General features: G+C 42.0%; 1 protein-coding gene across 1 annotated transcript; it reads left to right on the top strand.

Moving 5' to 3' along the window:
* Positions 1-488: 488 nt before the first annotated feature.
* Positions 489-8,092, top strand: KCNA4 (potassium voltage-gated channel subfamily A member 4). The gene is made up of 2 exons (XM_003910098.3): positions 489-1,039; positions 4,176-8,092. Exon 2 carries the CDS (start codon positions 4,958-4,960, stop codon positions 6,914-6,916), a length of 1,959 nt encoding a protein of 652 aa, XP_003910147.1. The 5' UTR covers positions 489-1,039; positions 4,176-4,957; the 3' UTR covers positions 6,917-8,092.
* The last annotated feature ends 5,006 nt before the right edge of the window (positions 8,093-13,098 follow it).

Below are 13,098 nucleotides of genomic sequence, written 5' to 3'. Positions count from 1 at the left end.
GGTTGAACACAGGTTGAAAGTCGGTCTCCTCCACGCCCCGGAGGCCCAACCCCGGCGCTGAAGCCGCTCAACTACTGTGTACAAGGGAGGCGGAGACTGAGGGATCTGCACGCGCTGGCAGGCACAGGAGGGCTCCCCGCCAGCGGCCTCGCCGGAGATGCACCCGCCTCTCAACCCAACAAACCCGCTTTGGGAGCGGGTGGGGTGGGGAAAAGAAGACGGGGCTAGAGGGGAGATATAGAGAAAGCAAGTTAGGGAGAGGAGATGTCCCAAAGGACCCCATTTTCGGGACTGCACCTCCCATTGGAGCTCCCCGCTCCCAAGCCCTCTGGGGACTCCCGCGCTGCCGTCGAAACCCCTATTCCGGCCCCAACGGGGACACTTCTCCAGGATTTGCTCCTCGCCTCTGGGGACCAGAGCCAAAGAGTCCTGGAATTGATCCCAGATCCTGGGAGTCGGGGGGCCCAGTCGGGGTGCGGGGAGTCGCGGCGTCGTGACTGCGCCCGCCCCGCCGCGCCTGGAGGCGCCCCTGGCGACCGTCGCGAACGCCACACCCTCGGCTCGGCCCTGGCCCCGCCCCCGCCCGGCGCGCGTTCGCGGCCAGGGGAGGCGTGTGCTGCTCCCGCAGCCAGCGAGAGCCAGAGAGGGATGGATGTTGGAGGAGGAATTCGGGCTTAACAAGTGATCGCTGCTGTCTAGGATTTTGTTTCTTTTCGGAGGAACCTTGACTTCCTTTCCCAGGCAATCCCTCCTGTGCTGAACTCCAGAGGAACCTGGAGTCTTGGGGTCTTCTCTGGGGCAGCCCCGACCCCCACCCCCAGACTCCAGCCGCGAGAACCCTGTGCACCCCCCGGGCCAGGCAACAGAACTTGTTCCGTGGATATTTGGAGCCTCCACCTGCCAAACCCGAGTGATTCCTTTTACCACCCCCCTCACCCAAGATCATTCTTCCCCTCCTCCAGCTGTTGCAGCTTGAGGGGGAAAAACAAGCCAGCCGGTGGATTTTCTTTATTTTTATTTTTCGCCCCGCCGGGGAACGGTAAGTATGATACCTTTTTTTTTTTTTTTTTTTTTTTTTAATCTTTCCTCCACCTTCTTCTTTTGACTGTTAAGAAACAGTGGACATTTGAGGGATAAATAATATCGGGAATGTGACAGAAGGGCATGAATGGAAGGCGGTTAAAAATAAACCGGGAGGTGGGAGAAGGGAGGTGCGGATGCTGCGCGGCGCTCCAGGGGGCCAACAGTTGTTATTTTCCCAACCCCGGGGATGCGGTGAGTGCGCCCTGCTTAACGTGCTGGAGCGGGAACCGAGGTCTGGAGGCGACGGCGCGATTAAAGATGTCGTTTCCCAACGAGAGGGGGGTTAAGATTTACCATCGTTTCACCTCCTCCCAGCCGCACCGGTTCCCTTCTTTTGGGAACAGCCGGTGAACGAGTCTGAATTGCTGCCTCTCCCAACGTTTGGATTTGCGTGCATTTTCCGAGCATTTGAGCAACATACATAGGGGCTGCATAAATGGCGTGCGTTGAAGTGTGTATTTCTCACGGTATTGGCTTCTCTGATTCCCTCTCTCAATTTCTCTTCTCTCTCTCTCTCTCTCTCTCTCTCTCTCTCTCTCTATCTCTCTCTAAGGTTTGGGTACCACCCTGACACTGACACAGTTGCAGGAATTAGCACTGAGACGAACAGCCTTGTTGTTGGAGGGGTGAGAGGAGGAGGGGCGGGATGTTTGGCTGTTGTTTGGGGGCGCCGGGATTGGGGAATAGGTAGTCTGCAAAATCCTATTAGTTTAATGGTGTTAAAGAAGAAGACAAATTCCTCTGCAAAGATCTATATCATAAAGGCTCCTGGAAATTGGCTTGAATAGATTCTCCTAACACCAGTACCCTGAGAAAGAAGAGAGATTTTAAACCAGTCTGATTTGCTGGGAGGAATGATTTTTCTTTTCTCTTCTTTTTCTTTTTCTCTCCTTTTCTAGATCAGGGATAGTGAAATAACTAGTAGATGATTAAAAGGAAGGCAATTTGCTACTTGTAGGGTGGAGGAGGGAGTGAGATAAACAAAGACAAATAATCCCAAATAAATAAATAAATGTGAAATTATTTGGTGTAGAGCAGAAAGAGGGCAGTTCTAGAACTCCCGAAGAGCTGATGGTGAATTAGAAGACTCTCTAATTTATGACCTTCTGGGAGTCAGTTGGGTGGGAGGGCAGGTGTGTGTAGTACTCAACGATACAGGAACTTGGGTTACACTGGGGCTTCATTGAAATTATAATTGTTTTGGGGGAGTTGGGGAAGAAACTGAGCAAACTCTCAGGCTATTTGGTCTGTACCAGTCTTGAAAGGATGTTGGCCTGACACTCCACGGTGAATGTCACCCCAGGATGGTTTTGTAAGTAGGGATTTAGTAACTCCTTGGGGGTAAACATTTCAGAGTATGAGATGATGTTAGGAGTCAGGCAAAGAAGGGAGATGGCATGTGAGAGGCCCTCAGTGGTGTATTTTCTGGAGTTTGTGTTGCAATCAAATGCCCTCCTTGCCCTAGGAAAATGTGTATGATTGGGAAGGGGTGTATGATTGGGAAGACCTCTGTTTGCCACTTCCATGCTTGTCACTTCATAAAATTTAGTGTGTTTAGGCTGCTAGGCTGACAGGATCAGCAAGGAGCAGCAGGTGGTCAAGAGCTGAATCCTGTTAATGGCTTCAGAAAGCCATTTCTCTTATGCTTTCCAAGTGCTTCCAGTAATAGAAGCTGGTAGATGCCCTGAATTCTGACTATCATCATTCTCTCCAGTTCTCTGGGTTACTCCCTGCATTCTTGGAAGTCCTGTTGAACAGAGTACATGGAAAAATCAAGAGGAGACAGGAGATTTGGATGGGGGCTTTTATAGGACCTGGCTGAGGAGATGAATTACCTGGATCTTGGGAGAGCAAACTAAGGAAGAAGAAGGGCCAGGAATAACAGGTGACAGAGGGAGCAGATTGGAACTGCAAGGGACATGCAATTCGGAAGTGGGAGATTGTAAATAAAAGTGGGCAGAGAGAGAGAGAGAGGACGAGGGATGTTAGGGATGTGGATTTTATTGAAGTGGGGGTAAGTATGATAGGCTAAGAATGAAGTCCACACAAACTGACATTTTAAAAAATAAGAGATAGCACCTTGAGCAGAGTGGAGGAGGAACCATTGAGGTGAACGTGGAGCGACCGCCAAGGAGAGAAGATGGTTATTAGAGATGTGGAAACTGGCATTAGTTCCTAGCCTGTGGGTGGTAGAGAGTGTTCAGGATTCAGGGGAACAGAAAAACAATGGGGACATGCGGTAGGGAGTCAGGCAGTGCCAACTTAACGACGGCCACTGGTGAGTCTCAGGATGTACTGTATGTCCTCATGTCCCATCTTCCCCTACTTTAGTTAGTGGCCTAAGGACACAAACACTTGGGGCTGTGTAGACAGACAATAAAAACGTAGGTTGCTGTCACGTTATTCATAACTGCTAGTGTTTATTGTCATTCATTAGGTAAAAGGCACTGTGATATTCTATCAACATCCATTATCTCATTTAGTCCTTATAAACATGAGATGGGGGAGGTTGTGTTATTATTTGTACTTTATAGATGAGGTGACTGAAGTGCATTCAAGTGGTGCTGCCTGCATAAAGAATAAGAATACTGTTGTTGTTTTTTTCTTTTTTCCGACTTCCCCAATCCTGAGTCAAGATAGAGAGGAGTGGAAGGGCACTTAATTCAGAAACACTTTATGAGTGGAAATTTTAAAAATTGCCTTGAAATAGATGAATGATGGAAGCAGCTGTAAAGTCACAGCATTATTTTTGTGGAATGAAGAGAGTGACAGTGAGAATTAAGACCTGGCATTGGTGAAGGGAAAGATAGAAGCAAGAGCCATGTGAGCCATGAGTGGAGAGAGGAAAAATAATTGAGTTACCATAAAAATAAACTGAGCTGAAATAATATCTGAAGAAGAAGGAAAGAATGATGTTTAGTGAGTGAGAATAGTGTGCCCCATACTCTTGAAAATGTATGGGTGTTTGGTGTGTTATGTGACTTTCTTGAAGAAAGAGAAGGATGTGTATATGAAGAGAAATGCTCACTTTGCTCTTTATGATTTGTTTCCTTTTTACTTTTCTCCTATGCTTGTTTCCAATCCTTTTTCAGGTGAAGTGCTTCTTCTGCATGATTTTGGCTGAAGAATGCTCTGCATTTCCTTGATTTCTATGGAGACCTCAGAGCTGGTTTTGCTTCTGCTGACACCTCATCTAGCACCTTCTCTACCTCCCAGGGTCTTTGCCTCTATCTATGGTTTGGCATCGTACCTGGGTCCAGGAAGCCTTTGATGAACTTAAAAGGAGAGCCTGCAGAATCGTCCTGATAGACTTTGAGTAGAAATGGCTGGACATACTTCAAACCACATCTTAACATGGTTCGAGCCATCACTAGAAGGCAAGTGCTAACAGTAAAGGCTTATTTGCATTTTATTTAAATTTAATGGACTGAGCATTGGCCAATTTCCATGGCAGAAAAATGTATTTCATTTTCTAGGCACAACTTCTGGCTGTCAGACACTTGCTGCCTTTGAATCTTGCAGCATCATCACTAACCACATCCCAGACATATTTCCAAATCTCAACATCTACCCCCAAAACATAGGTGTCTGAGACACTCCAGCATTTTCGGACTTCTTAGTCTTGAGAGTGCTAGGCTATTTATCTCGACCAGCCAAGCTCTGGAGAGCAATGTTGAATCCCTGAGAAGAGGGAGCATGGGGCGTGCTGATTTAAAAACAGAAAATGCAAAGTTGGACTGAAAATATCCTTAGTCTTCCAAGCAATCTGCTTAAGGGTTCCAAACTTACCTTAATTTGGTGAGAAAAGAAGCTGCCCTATTTTTCTTTCTTCTTCTTCTACAACTGGAACCAGCCATTTCCGAAAACCACCACCATGGAGGTTGCAATGGTGAGTGCGGAGAGCTCAGGGTGCAACAGTCACATGCCTTATGGTTATGCTGCCCAGGCCAGGGCCCGGGAGCGGGAGAGGCTTGCTCACTCCAGGGCAGCTGCGGCAGCTGCTGTTGCAGCGGCCACAGCTGCTGTTGAAGGTAGCGGGGGTTCTGGTGGCTCCCACCACCACCACCAGTCACGTGGGGCCTGCACCTCCCATGACCCTCAGAGCAGCCGGGGTAGCCGGAGGAGGAGGCGACAGCGGCTTGAGAAGAAGAAAGCCCACCACCGGCAGAGCAGCTTCTCTCATTGCTCTGACCTGATGCCCAGTGGTTCTGAGGAGAAGATCCTGAGGGAGCTGAGTGAGGAGGAGGAAGACGAGGAGGAGGAGGAGGAGGAAGAAGAGGAGGGAAGGTTTTACTATAGTGAAGATGACCATGGGGATGAGTGTTCCTACACGGACCTGCTGCCTCAGGATGAGGGCGGTGGTGGCTACAGTTCAGTCCGCTACAGTGACTGTTGTGAACGGGTGGTGATAAATGTGTCAGGCCTACGCTTTGAGACCCAGATGAAAACTCTGGCCCAGTTTCCAGAGACTTTGTTGGGAGACCCTGAAAAGAGGACTCAGTACTTTGACCCTTTGCGCAATGAGTATTTTTTTGACAGGAACCGCCCCAGCTTTGATGCCATCTTATATTATTACCAATCAGGAGGCCGCCTGAAGAGGCCAGTCAATGTCCCCTTTGATATCTTCACTGAGGAGGTGAAGTTCTATCAATTGGGGGAGGAGGCCCTGTTGAAGTTTCGGGAGGACGAGGGCTTTGTGAGAGAGGAGGAGGACAGGGCCCTCCCTGAGAATGAATTTAAAAAGCAGATTTGGCTCCTCTTTGAATATCCAGAGAGCTCCAGTCCTGCAAGGGGCATAGCCATTGTGTCTGTCCTGGTCATCTTAATCTCCATTGTCATCTTTTGCCTGGAAACCTTGCCTGAGTTTAGGGACGACCGGGATCTCGTCATGGCACTGAGTGCTGGTGGGCACGGTGGGTTGTTGAATGACACTTCAGCACCCCACCCAGAGAACTCAGGGCACACAATATTCAATGACCCCTTCTTCATCGTGGAAACAGTCTGTATTGTATGGTTTTCCTTTGAGTTTGTGGTTCGCTGCTTTGCTTGTCCCAGCCAAGCACTCTTCTTCAAAAACATCATGAACATCATTGACATTGTCTCCATTTTGCCTTACTTCATCACACTGGGCACTGACCTGGCCCAGCAACAGGGGGGTGGCAATGGTCAGCAGCAGCAGGCCATGTCCTTTGCCATCCTCAGAATCATTCGTCTGGTCCGAGTATTCCGGATCTTCAAACTCTCCAGGCACTCCAAAGGCCTGCAGATCCTGGGCCACACCCTCAGAGCCAGCATGCGGGAACTGGGCCTTCTGATCTTCTTCCTCTTCATTGGGGTCATCCTCTTTTCCAGCGCTGTGTATTTTGCAGAGGCGGATGAACCTACTACCCATTTCCAAAGCATCCCAGATGCATTTTGGTGGGCTGTGGTGACCATGACAACTGTGGGCTATGGGGACATGAAGCCCATCACTGTGGGGGGCAAGATTGTCGGGTCCCTGTGTGCCATTGCAGGTGTATTAACCATTGCTTTGCCAGTGCCAGTGATTGTCTCTAACTTTAACTATTTCTACCACAGAGAGACTGAAAATGAGGAACAGACACAGCTAACGCAGAATGCAGTCAGTTGCCCATACCTCCCCTCTAATTTGCTCAAGAAATTTCGGAGCTCTACTTCTTCTTCCCTGGGGGACAAGTCAGAGTATCTAGAGATGGAAGAAGGAGTTAAGGAATCTCTGTGTGCAAAGGAGGAGAAGTGTCAGGGAAAGGGGGATGACAGTGAGACAGATAAAAACAACTGTTCTAATGCAAAGGCTGTGGAGACTGATGTGTGAATCTCTTTCTCCACCTGCCACTGCCCCCCTCTCAGCATCTCCAAATATATTTATGCATAGAGAGTGCAGTTATGAAAATGAAATATGCAAATGATCCAATGCATACAGTAGTACACTATTTAATGGTTATACATGGCATAATTGTTACTAAACTTGTATTACATATCAAATAAATGATACATCTTCGAGAAGAGGGAGGCTTAAATAGGAGCAAATCTATCTTTATATTTTTATTAGAATGCAAGAATTTTGCACATTAACTGGAAAAGATGTTGACAGTAAAGATGGAGAGAGAGAGTGTGCGTGTGTGTGCGTATGTGTGTGTGTGTGAAGTAAATTGTCAATGTTAGTAATTGTGCAGTGATGGGAAAAGTTGGCATTTTGAAGTATTTACTATGTAAGAACTAATGAATCTGAGCAGTCATTTATCAGTGCTTTAACAGCATATCATATGTCTTTGGATTCAGTAGGTGTTTTTTAAAAATTGTAAGAAATATTGTGTAGAGAAAAAAGAAAGTAAATTATTTAATAGAATATAGGTCACAATTTTATCTTGGATTTAATTAAAGTTTATTTTTAACTGGAAATTAACTTTTAAAAAGGCTGCAAGGGCCTTTAGAAATTGATTATATTTTGTTATTAATTTTGGGAAGATTTAACAGCAAATGTGTAACATAGAATAAGTGAAATTGGAGAATATGTAATAAGTTTTGTTTGCAGGTAACAGGACTGGATTTTTTTTTTTCTTTGCACTACTTTATATGCTGGAGATTGAGAGAGACTTCATACTGTGAATGTTTACTAATGTAACAGTTCAATGACAATCATTGGAAGAATGATTTCTTTAGTCTTATTTTATTGTTTTCTTTTCATTGTGTGAGACTAATGACCATGCAGATAACATCACATGATTCTCTTCTCTTTTAAAACCTAAATAACTGATTGACAAAGGAATTATGAAGTAAAATTTAGCAACTGAATCTTTTGAAATTGGTCTGTTACAATGATGCTTCTGAAATCATACTATTTTATATATTCTTCTGCCTTTTAACTCCAGAATAATTTAACCAAAGTTAATGCATGCACTGAAAGAATTCTTGAAGAAATAAGATGCCAAGCAGCTACAGTGATTATGGCTTAAAAATTTTCTATTAAATGTGAAACATAAATGCTAGATTTATTAAGTTTATTTTTTTGTGCAGTTATATAAGAACAGAATTTGGGGATTAACCTCAGATTTTTACGTTATATTTGCTAAAATGGATATAAGGAAGAATTGTGTCAAACATTTCGTTTCAACATCACCACCATCATCTTTATTAAAGGAATTTATGACACATATAACTGCATTTAACTCATGACAAAGCATTCTAGAATGTGAGATAACAACTAGTGATCAGCCTTGCACTGTTAAATCATCACTAGTTATAGGTTAGAAAACTCGGAATGCATAAGAGGCCTTTTTCCACAATGTTTATTTAACCTCTATTCTTTATAAAATGATTGTCTTGGGCTCTGGTTGGTGGGGGAGGGGGGAAAACAAAACAAGCAACACTGCATACACTATTTTGGCACATAGTGAACTCTGGTAACTGTGAGCTAAAGACAAACAAACAAACAAACAGACCTAAAATAGCCTTTCTCAAGCTTTTTAAAATCCAGGCCATCATTTCATAATTACATAAATCCTACCTCTCCTTTAATGGTATTTGAAATTCAAAGTAAATTCAACATTAGGGTTAAAAGTAAAACTGCATCCCCTCTCCACACTTTCCCCACCACTTGTAGAGAAACACTTTTCTAGAACACATTTTTGATTGTGAAGAACAAAGATCAATAGAAGACAATAGAGAATGATAAAACAAAATACCATCTTACAATAAGATTTAAAAGATAGTGTTTTAATACATTTTGGATTTGGGGCAAAAACGTAACAAGCGTCAGACTAGGGGAAGGCTATTTGAACTGGTTATAATTCATTTGGAAAAATCACTTAGCATCTCTGTACTCAAATTTCATGATTGGTAAAAAAGAGGGCAAATGAAGCATGTTACATTACAGAGTTATGCCAAACAAATGAGAACATGCAAAACATCTGAAATGTTGAGTTCCATACAAATGCCTGATGTTATTTCTAAATTGTTTAATCTTCCTCTGGGAGAAAAAGGGATTTAGAACCCAGAAGCATACACCTACTTCATTAGGATATTGTAAAAATTATGGGTAATTGCTTTAACTCTGCAGTCCTTACAAGAAGTTGATATGCAGACACAAGATAGTCTATTGCTGATAGATTCAGGCATGCTATAGCATAGAAAGTTGACTCTGTGAACAACAGACCATGTATCTTACAATATAGCCAACTAGGTCAGATTATATCTCAAAATAATTTAACGGCTGTTCAGTATATAAGGGATGTTTATTGAACTTTCTGTAATAGCAATGACAATGATTTGGTTATGTTTGGAAGGGAAATGTACTGTATTTCATTGTTTCTATAATACCTCCTTTTAAATCTGAAAGTTATATTAAATTTGATTGACAAAAGATATTATATTGATAATTCTGAGAATCCAGGAAATGTAGTCATTTGGGGCTTACCTTTATTGCACATGGCTTTTTTTTTTTTTTTTTTTTTTTTTCCAGGATGAGAAGGTCAAGAAGTGACAGACATGAGCTTTCAAACCAAATATTATTAGGTCATCTTACTAAACCCATGGTTTCTTTCGCCCTGCAAGATGCATTTATTTTAGGGTATCTGGATCTTGATCCCACACTGAGAAGGAAGCTTTTAAGCCCTCAAGACTTGTATGGGAGTACTTCTATATGGAACACTTCTCTTATAAGATAATTCATGAAGTGAGGACATCTAGTGCAGTTGTGAATTCATAACATTTTTCATAGTTGAAACTAGTCAAAGTGCTTTAGAACCATTTGTAAAAAATGTATACTGATGAATATGCTTTCAGGATGTATTTGTAACTAATTTAGGAAACTGTATCTTAGAGGCCACTATACACATTTGGTTGTAAGATAAAAGGGAAGTGACCTTCTTTAGAGATCCTAATTCTTGGGATCTAGGATCCTTTTATTGCTTTTCAGATGATAATAGATGTTACCAAAAGCACACTCTTTGAGGGTCATCCTAATCAGAGTCTTTTCAAGGGTGGATGCATTGTTCTCTCTTGCAAATGCTTGGAAAGGAAACTGTTATGCATAACAGTCATGGGGAAGAAAGGAGGAATAAATAGTCCTTTTGAATTTCTGTGAAAGGGAGCCAGTGGGTGCTAGAGGAATGACAGCTGGTCTAGGGAGTCAAGAGAGCTGGCTCGTTAATCGTGGGCAAATCGTTTCATCTCCTTGATCCTCAGGAGTGTGTGTGTGTGTGTGTGTGTGTGTGTGTGTAGCTAACACCAGGGTATTGGGCTACATTATTACTTGTTTCATTTTAGTACTGCAATTCTACTGTGGAGTAAAAGAAATGTCAGACTAGCTTGATATTTTCTAAGTACCATTCAAGTCATATCAGCTTGGATTTTTTTAGTAAGTAATAGGAGCAAAAATAAATAAATAAAAATAAAAATCTCACTGTTAGGTTAACCGCAGAACAGGTGTTTGAGTTTTTTCGAATGCAGACTAAGCTGAATGAATAGGATGTATTTTGAAGCTGTTATTCTAACAACTTCTAAAGGGAAGGGATTCATTTAATGAACAATAACTCTTCAGTCCTCAGTTGAATTCATATGGTGAAAATTGGTAAGTAAACATTTTGATGTCTTGCTTTGTTATCATGCAGTCTTGTCTGTAAACAGTATTTTGACCTGTGCGAGGGAACTCATTTTATGCTTAAACACATGTAGTGTTTCACAAGTGCTACTGCATGCTTTGTCAAGTTTGTTTTAAACAGGATCACTGAAGCTTCCTGAAAATATTTTCATTAAGCATGTGTCGAAATAGAACCCAATATATGAATAAGAAATATGTAAAGAAAATACTCTGAACTAAGATACATATTTTCCCATTTTAAAAAAGTCAATATTAACCAATGGAAAATTATTTTTAATCACATTGGAATCCCAAACAGTAGCCCCCCCTACTTTCCAACAAATCAGAAATTGTGTTCTTCGTTGTTGTTAATATTCATGGTTTGGATGAGCCTTTAGTACTAACATTACAGCTATTGCTAGGGAAAGTGAGAACTACACCTAGATTCACTTCACATTTTAAAAATGAACCTGTGGTGATATGCTCATGTGCAGGAAACAGTGTAACATCCTTCTTTATGTGTGTGTATGTGTTTTTATTGATACAGTTTAAAATGATGACGGGGTATCATTCAGTGACAAAAGGTCCTGTTCCAGGAAATCTCCTTGACCCAAAAGTCATTCTGAATTTTTCAAGGGACATTTGATGTGGATATAAGGTACCTTTTGGTTTTCCTGCCTGTAAAGAAACTTGACTCTAGGCACAGGATCTTCCAGACCAATGTAGCCGTTGCAGGTTAGAAGACAGCACGCTACTTTCTAGTATGGAAATCAGTATTCCTATTTGAGAAGAAGGTTGTTGGAGTGGTTTTGTTTAATATTGAAGGAGGAAGAGCTATTTTTTTGTAATAAATGGGAATATGTACTTCTGAAAAGTAAATTAAGATTAGGACTGTGATATGAGTTTTATTTCTGGCTTGGTTTTGTTTCCATAGCAGTCCCAATTTCTCACAGTGTCTTCTTCATAAAAGTATGCTAATACATATCAGACCACATGGCCCCATTTGAGGTTTAGAAAATATGGTCACCTTATTTATGGATAAATAAATTAATCCCAGGGCATAAGTTGGTTGCTTAAAAACATGGCACATATTTAATGAGCAGTGGCTCTAAGTGAGATGCAAGCATCCCCCTTTCAGGCCTGTGGGACAGGAATAAATGTATAAGGCAAATAATGTGCTGAATATGAAGTCGTGCTGTCATCTTGAAAAGCATATTCCCAGATTCACTGGAGGTAGTGTCGCTGACTTAAGGTTCAGCTTTTTGGGCCATTTGTTGTCACTGGTGTCTTGGAAGGAGATTTTTGCATCCAGGGTGCCAGGAACTAAATGATTTTGGTAGTTGATCCACAAATGGTCCATTCTTGCTTCCTACCTGCAAGCAATCTGGTTTGTAGGTTATCCATAGTTGGTTTCTCACCTGAAGCTGGCTTTACTCAGGTTCAGAAGCCTGTTGTCTTGTGTTAAACAATCAGTCCAGAAAAGGTAAAATTATAAAAAGATAAAACAATCCGGTACAAAGAAACAACAAAAACACTAGAACTAGAAAGCCAAGCAAAACCTAAGTGGGAAGCCAAATCTGTTGTTCAAACTGTTACATGCATTAGAACTAATTATGCAGGATTTTAGGGTAACATTGGTCCTACCTCTTCACCATTAGCAGAGATAGCCAAGAGGTGACTGTTGTGATGGAGGACATAAAACAGAAATAACCTGCCCCATGAATATATAGGTTAACATTTTCTGTGAAAATGATAGAAATGCCAACCTACCTTAGCAGTGGTTTTAATAGTAGCTATTAGGAATGACTAATAAATATGGAAGATATGCTGGTGTTTTTCCCAGTAATTAGTATTCATTAGTATTATGTGGAAATGTACTTGGATTGTTTCTCATGATTCTGTACATTAAGGGCTATTTCAAAGTCAAAGAGCCTGAAGGCATTTTTATTCACAGCTACTTAAGCTATTGGCTGTTGAGGGGCCAGTTACCTCTTAAATCAGTCAAAGCAGTTAAATAAATAGTCCCTGTGGATATCAACAAAAGCTGTGTCAGTGCTAAGTCTAAGAATTATATTTGTTTCAAAATAATTATATGAATGTATAATATATTCATATGTTAACATATATTATGTATTTTACATTCTGTCAACAAATATAAGCAAAATGAATGATCTGAGGTATTGAAAGAGACTTCTCAAAGTGAAGTAAAAGTGTATAATTCTCATTAGTAGGAAAATGCATGTGTTTTGGAGAAATGGTGAGGCTGGAGGATTAAAAAACCTTTCTTTACACTTTAGGTTGGATTTTTGTGCCCTATAACCACAATAATACTAGTCCTAAGCTCTGAGACATTCCATAAGGGTATATAGAGTTCCATTCCCAGAAGACAGGGTTAATTTTTATGCTGTATGGAACAT

This window comes from Papio anubis, chromosome 12 (genome assembly GCF_008728515.1).
Source record: "Papio anubis isolate 15944 chromosome 12, Panubis1.0, whole genome shotgun sequence".
Classification (NCBI taxonomy): Eukaryota; Metazoa; Chordata; class Mammalia; order Primates; family Cercopithecidae; genus Papio; species Papio anubis.
This window is presented reverse-complemented; position numbering and strand designations above follow the sequence as displayed.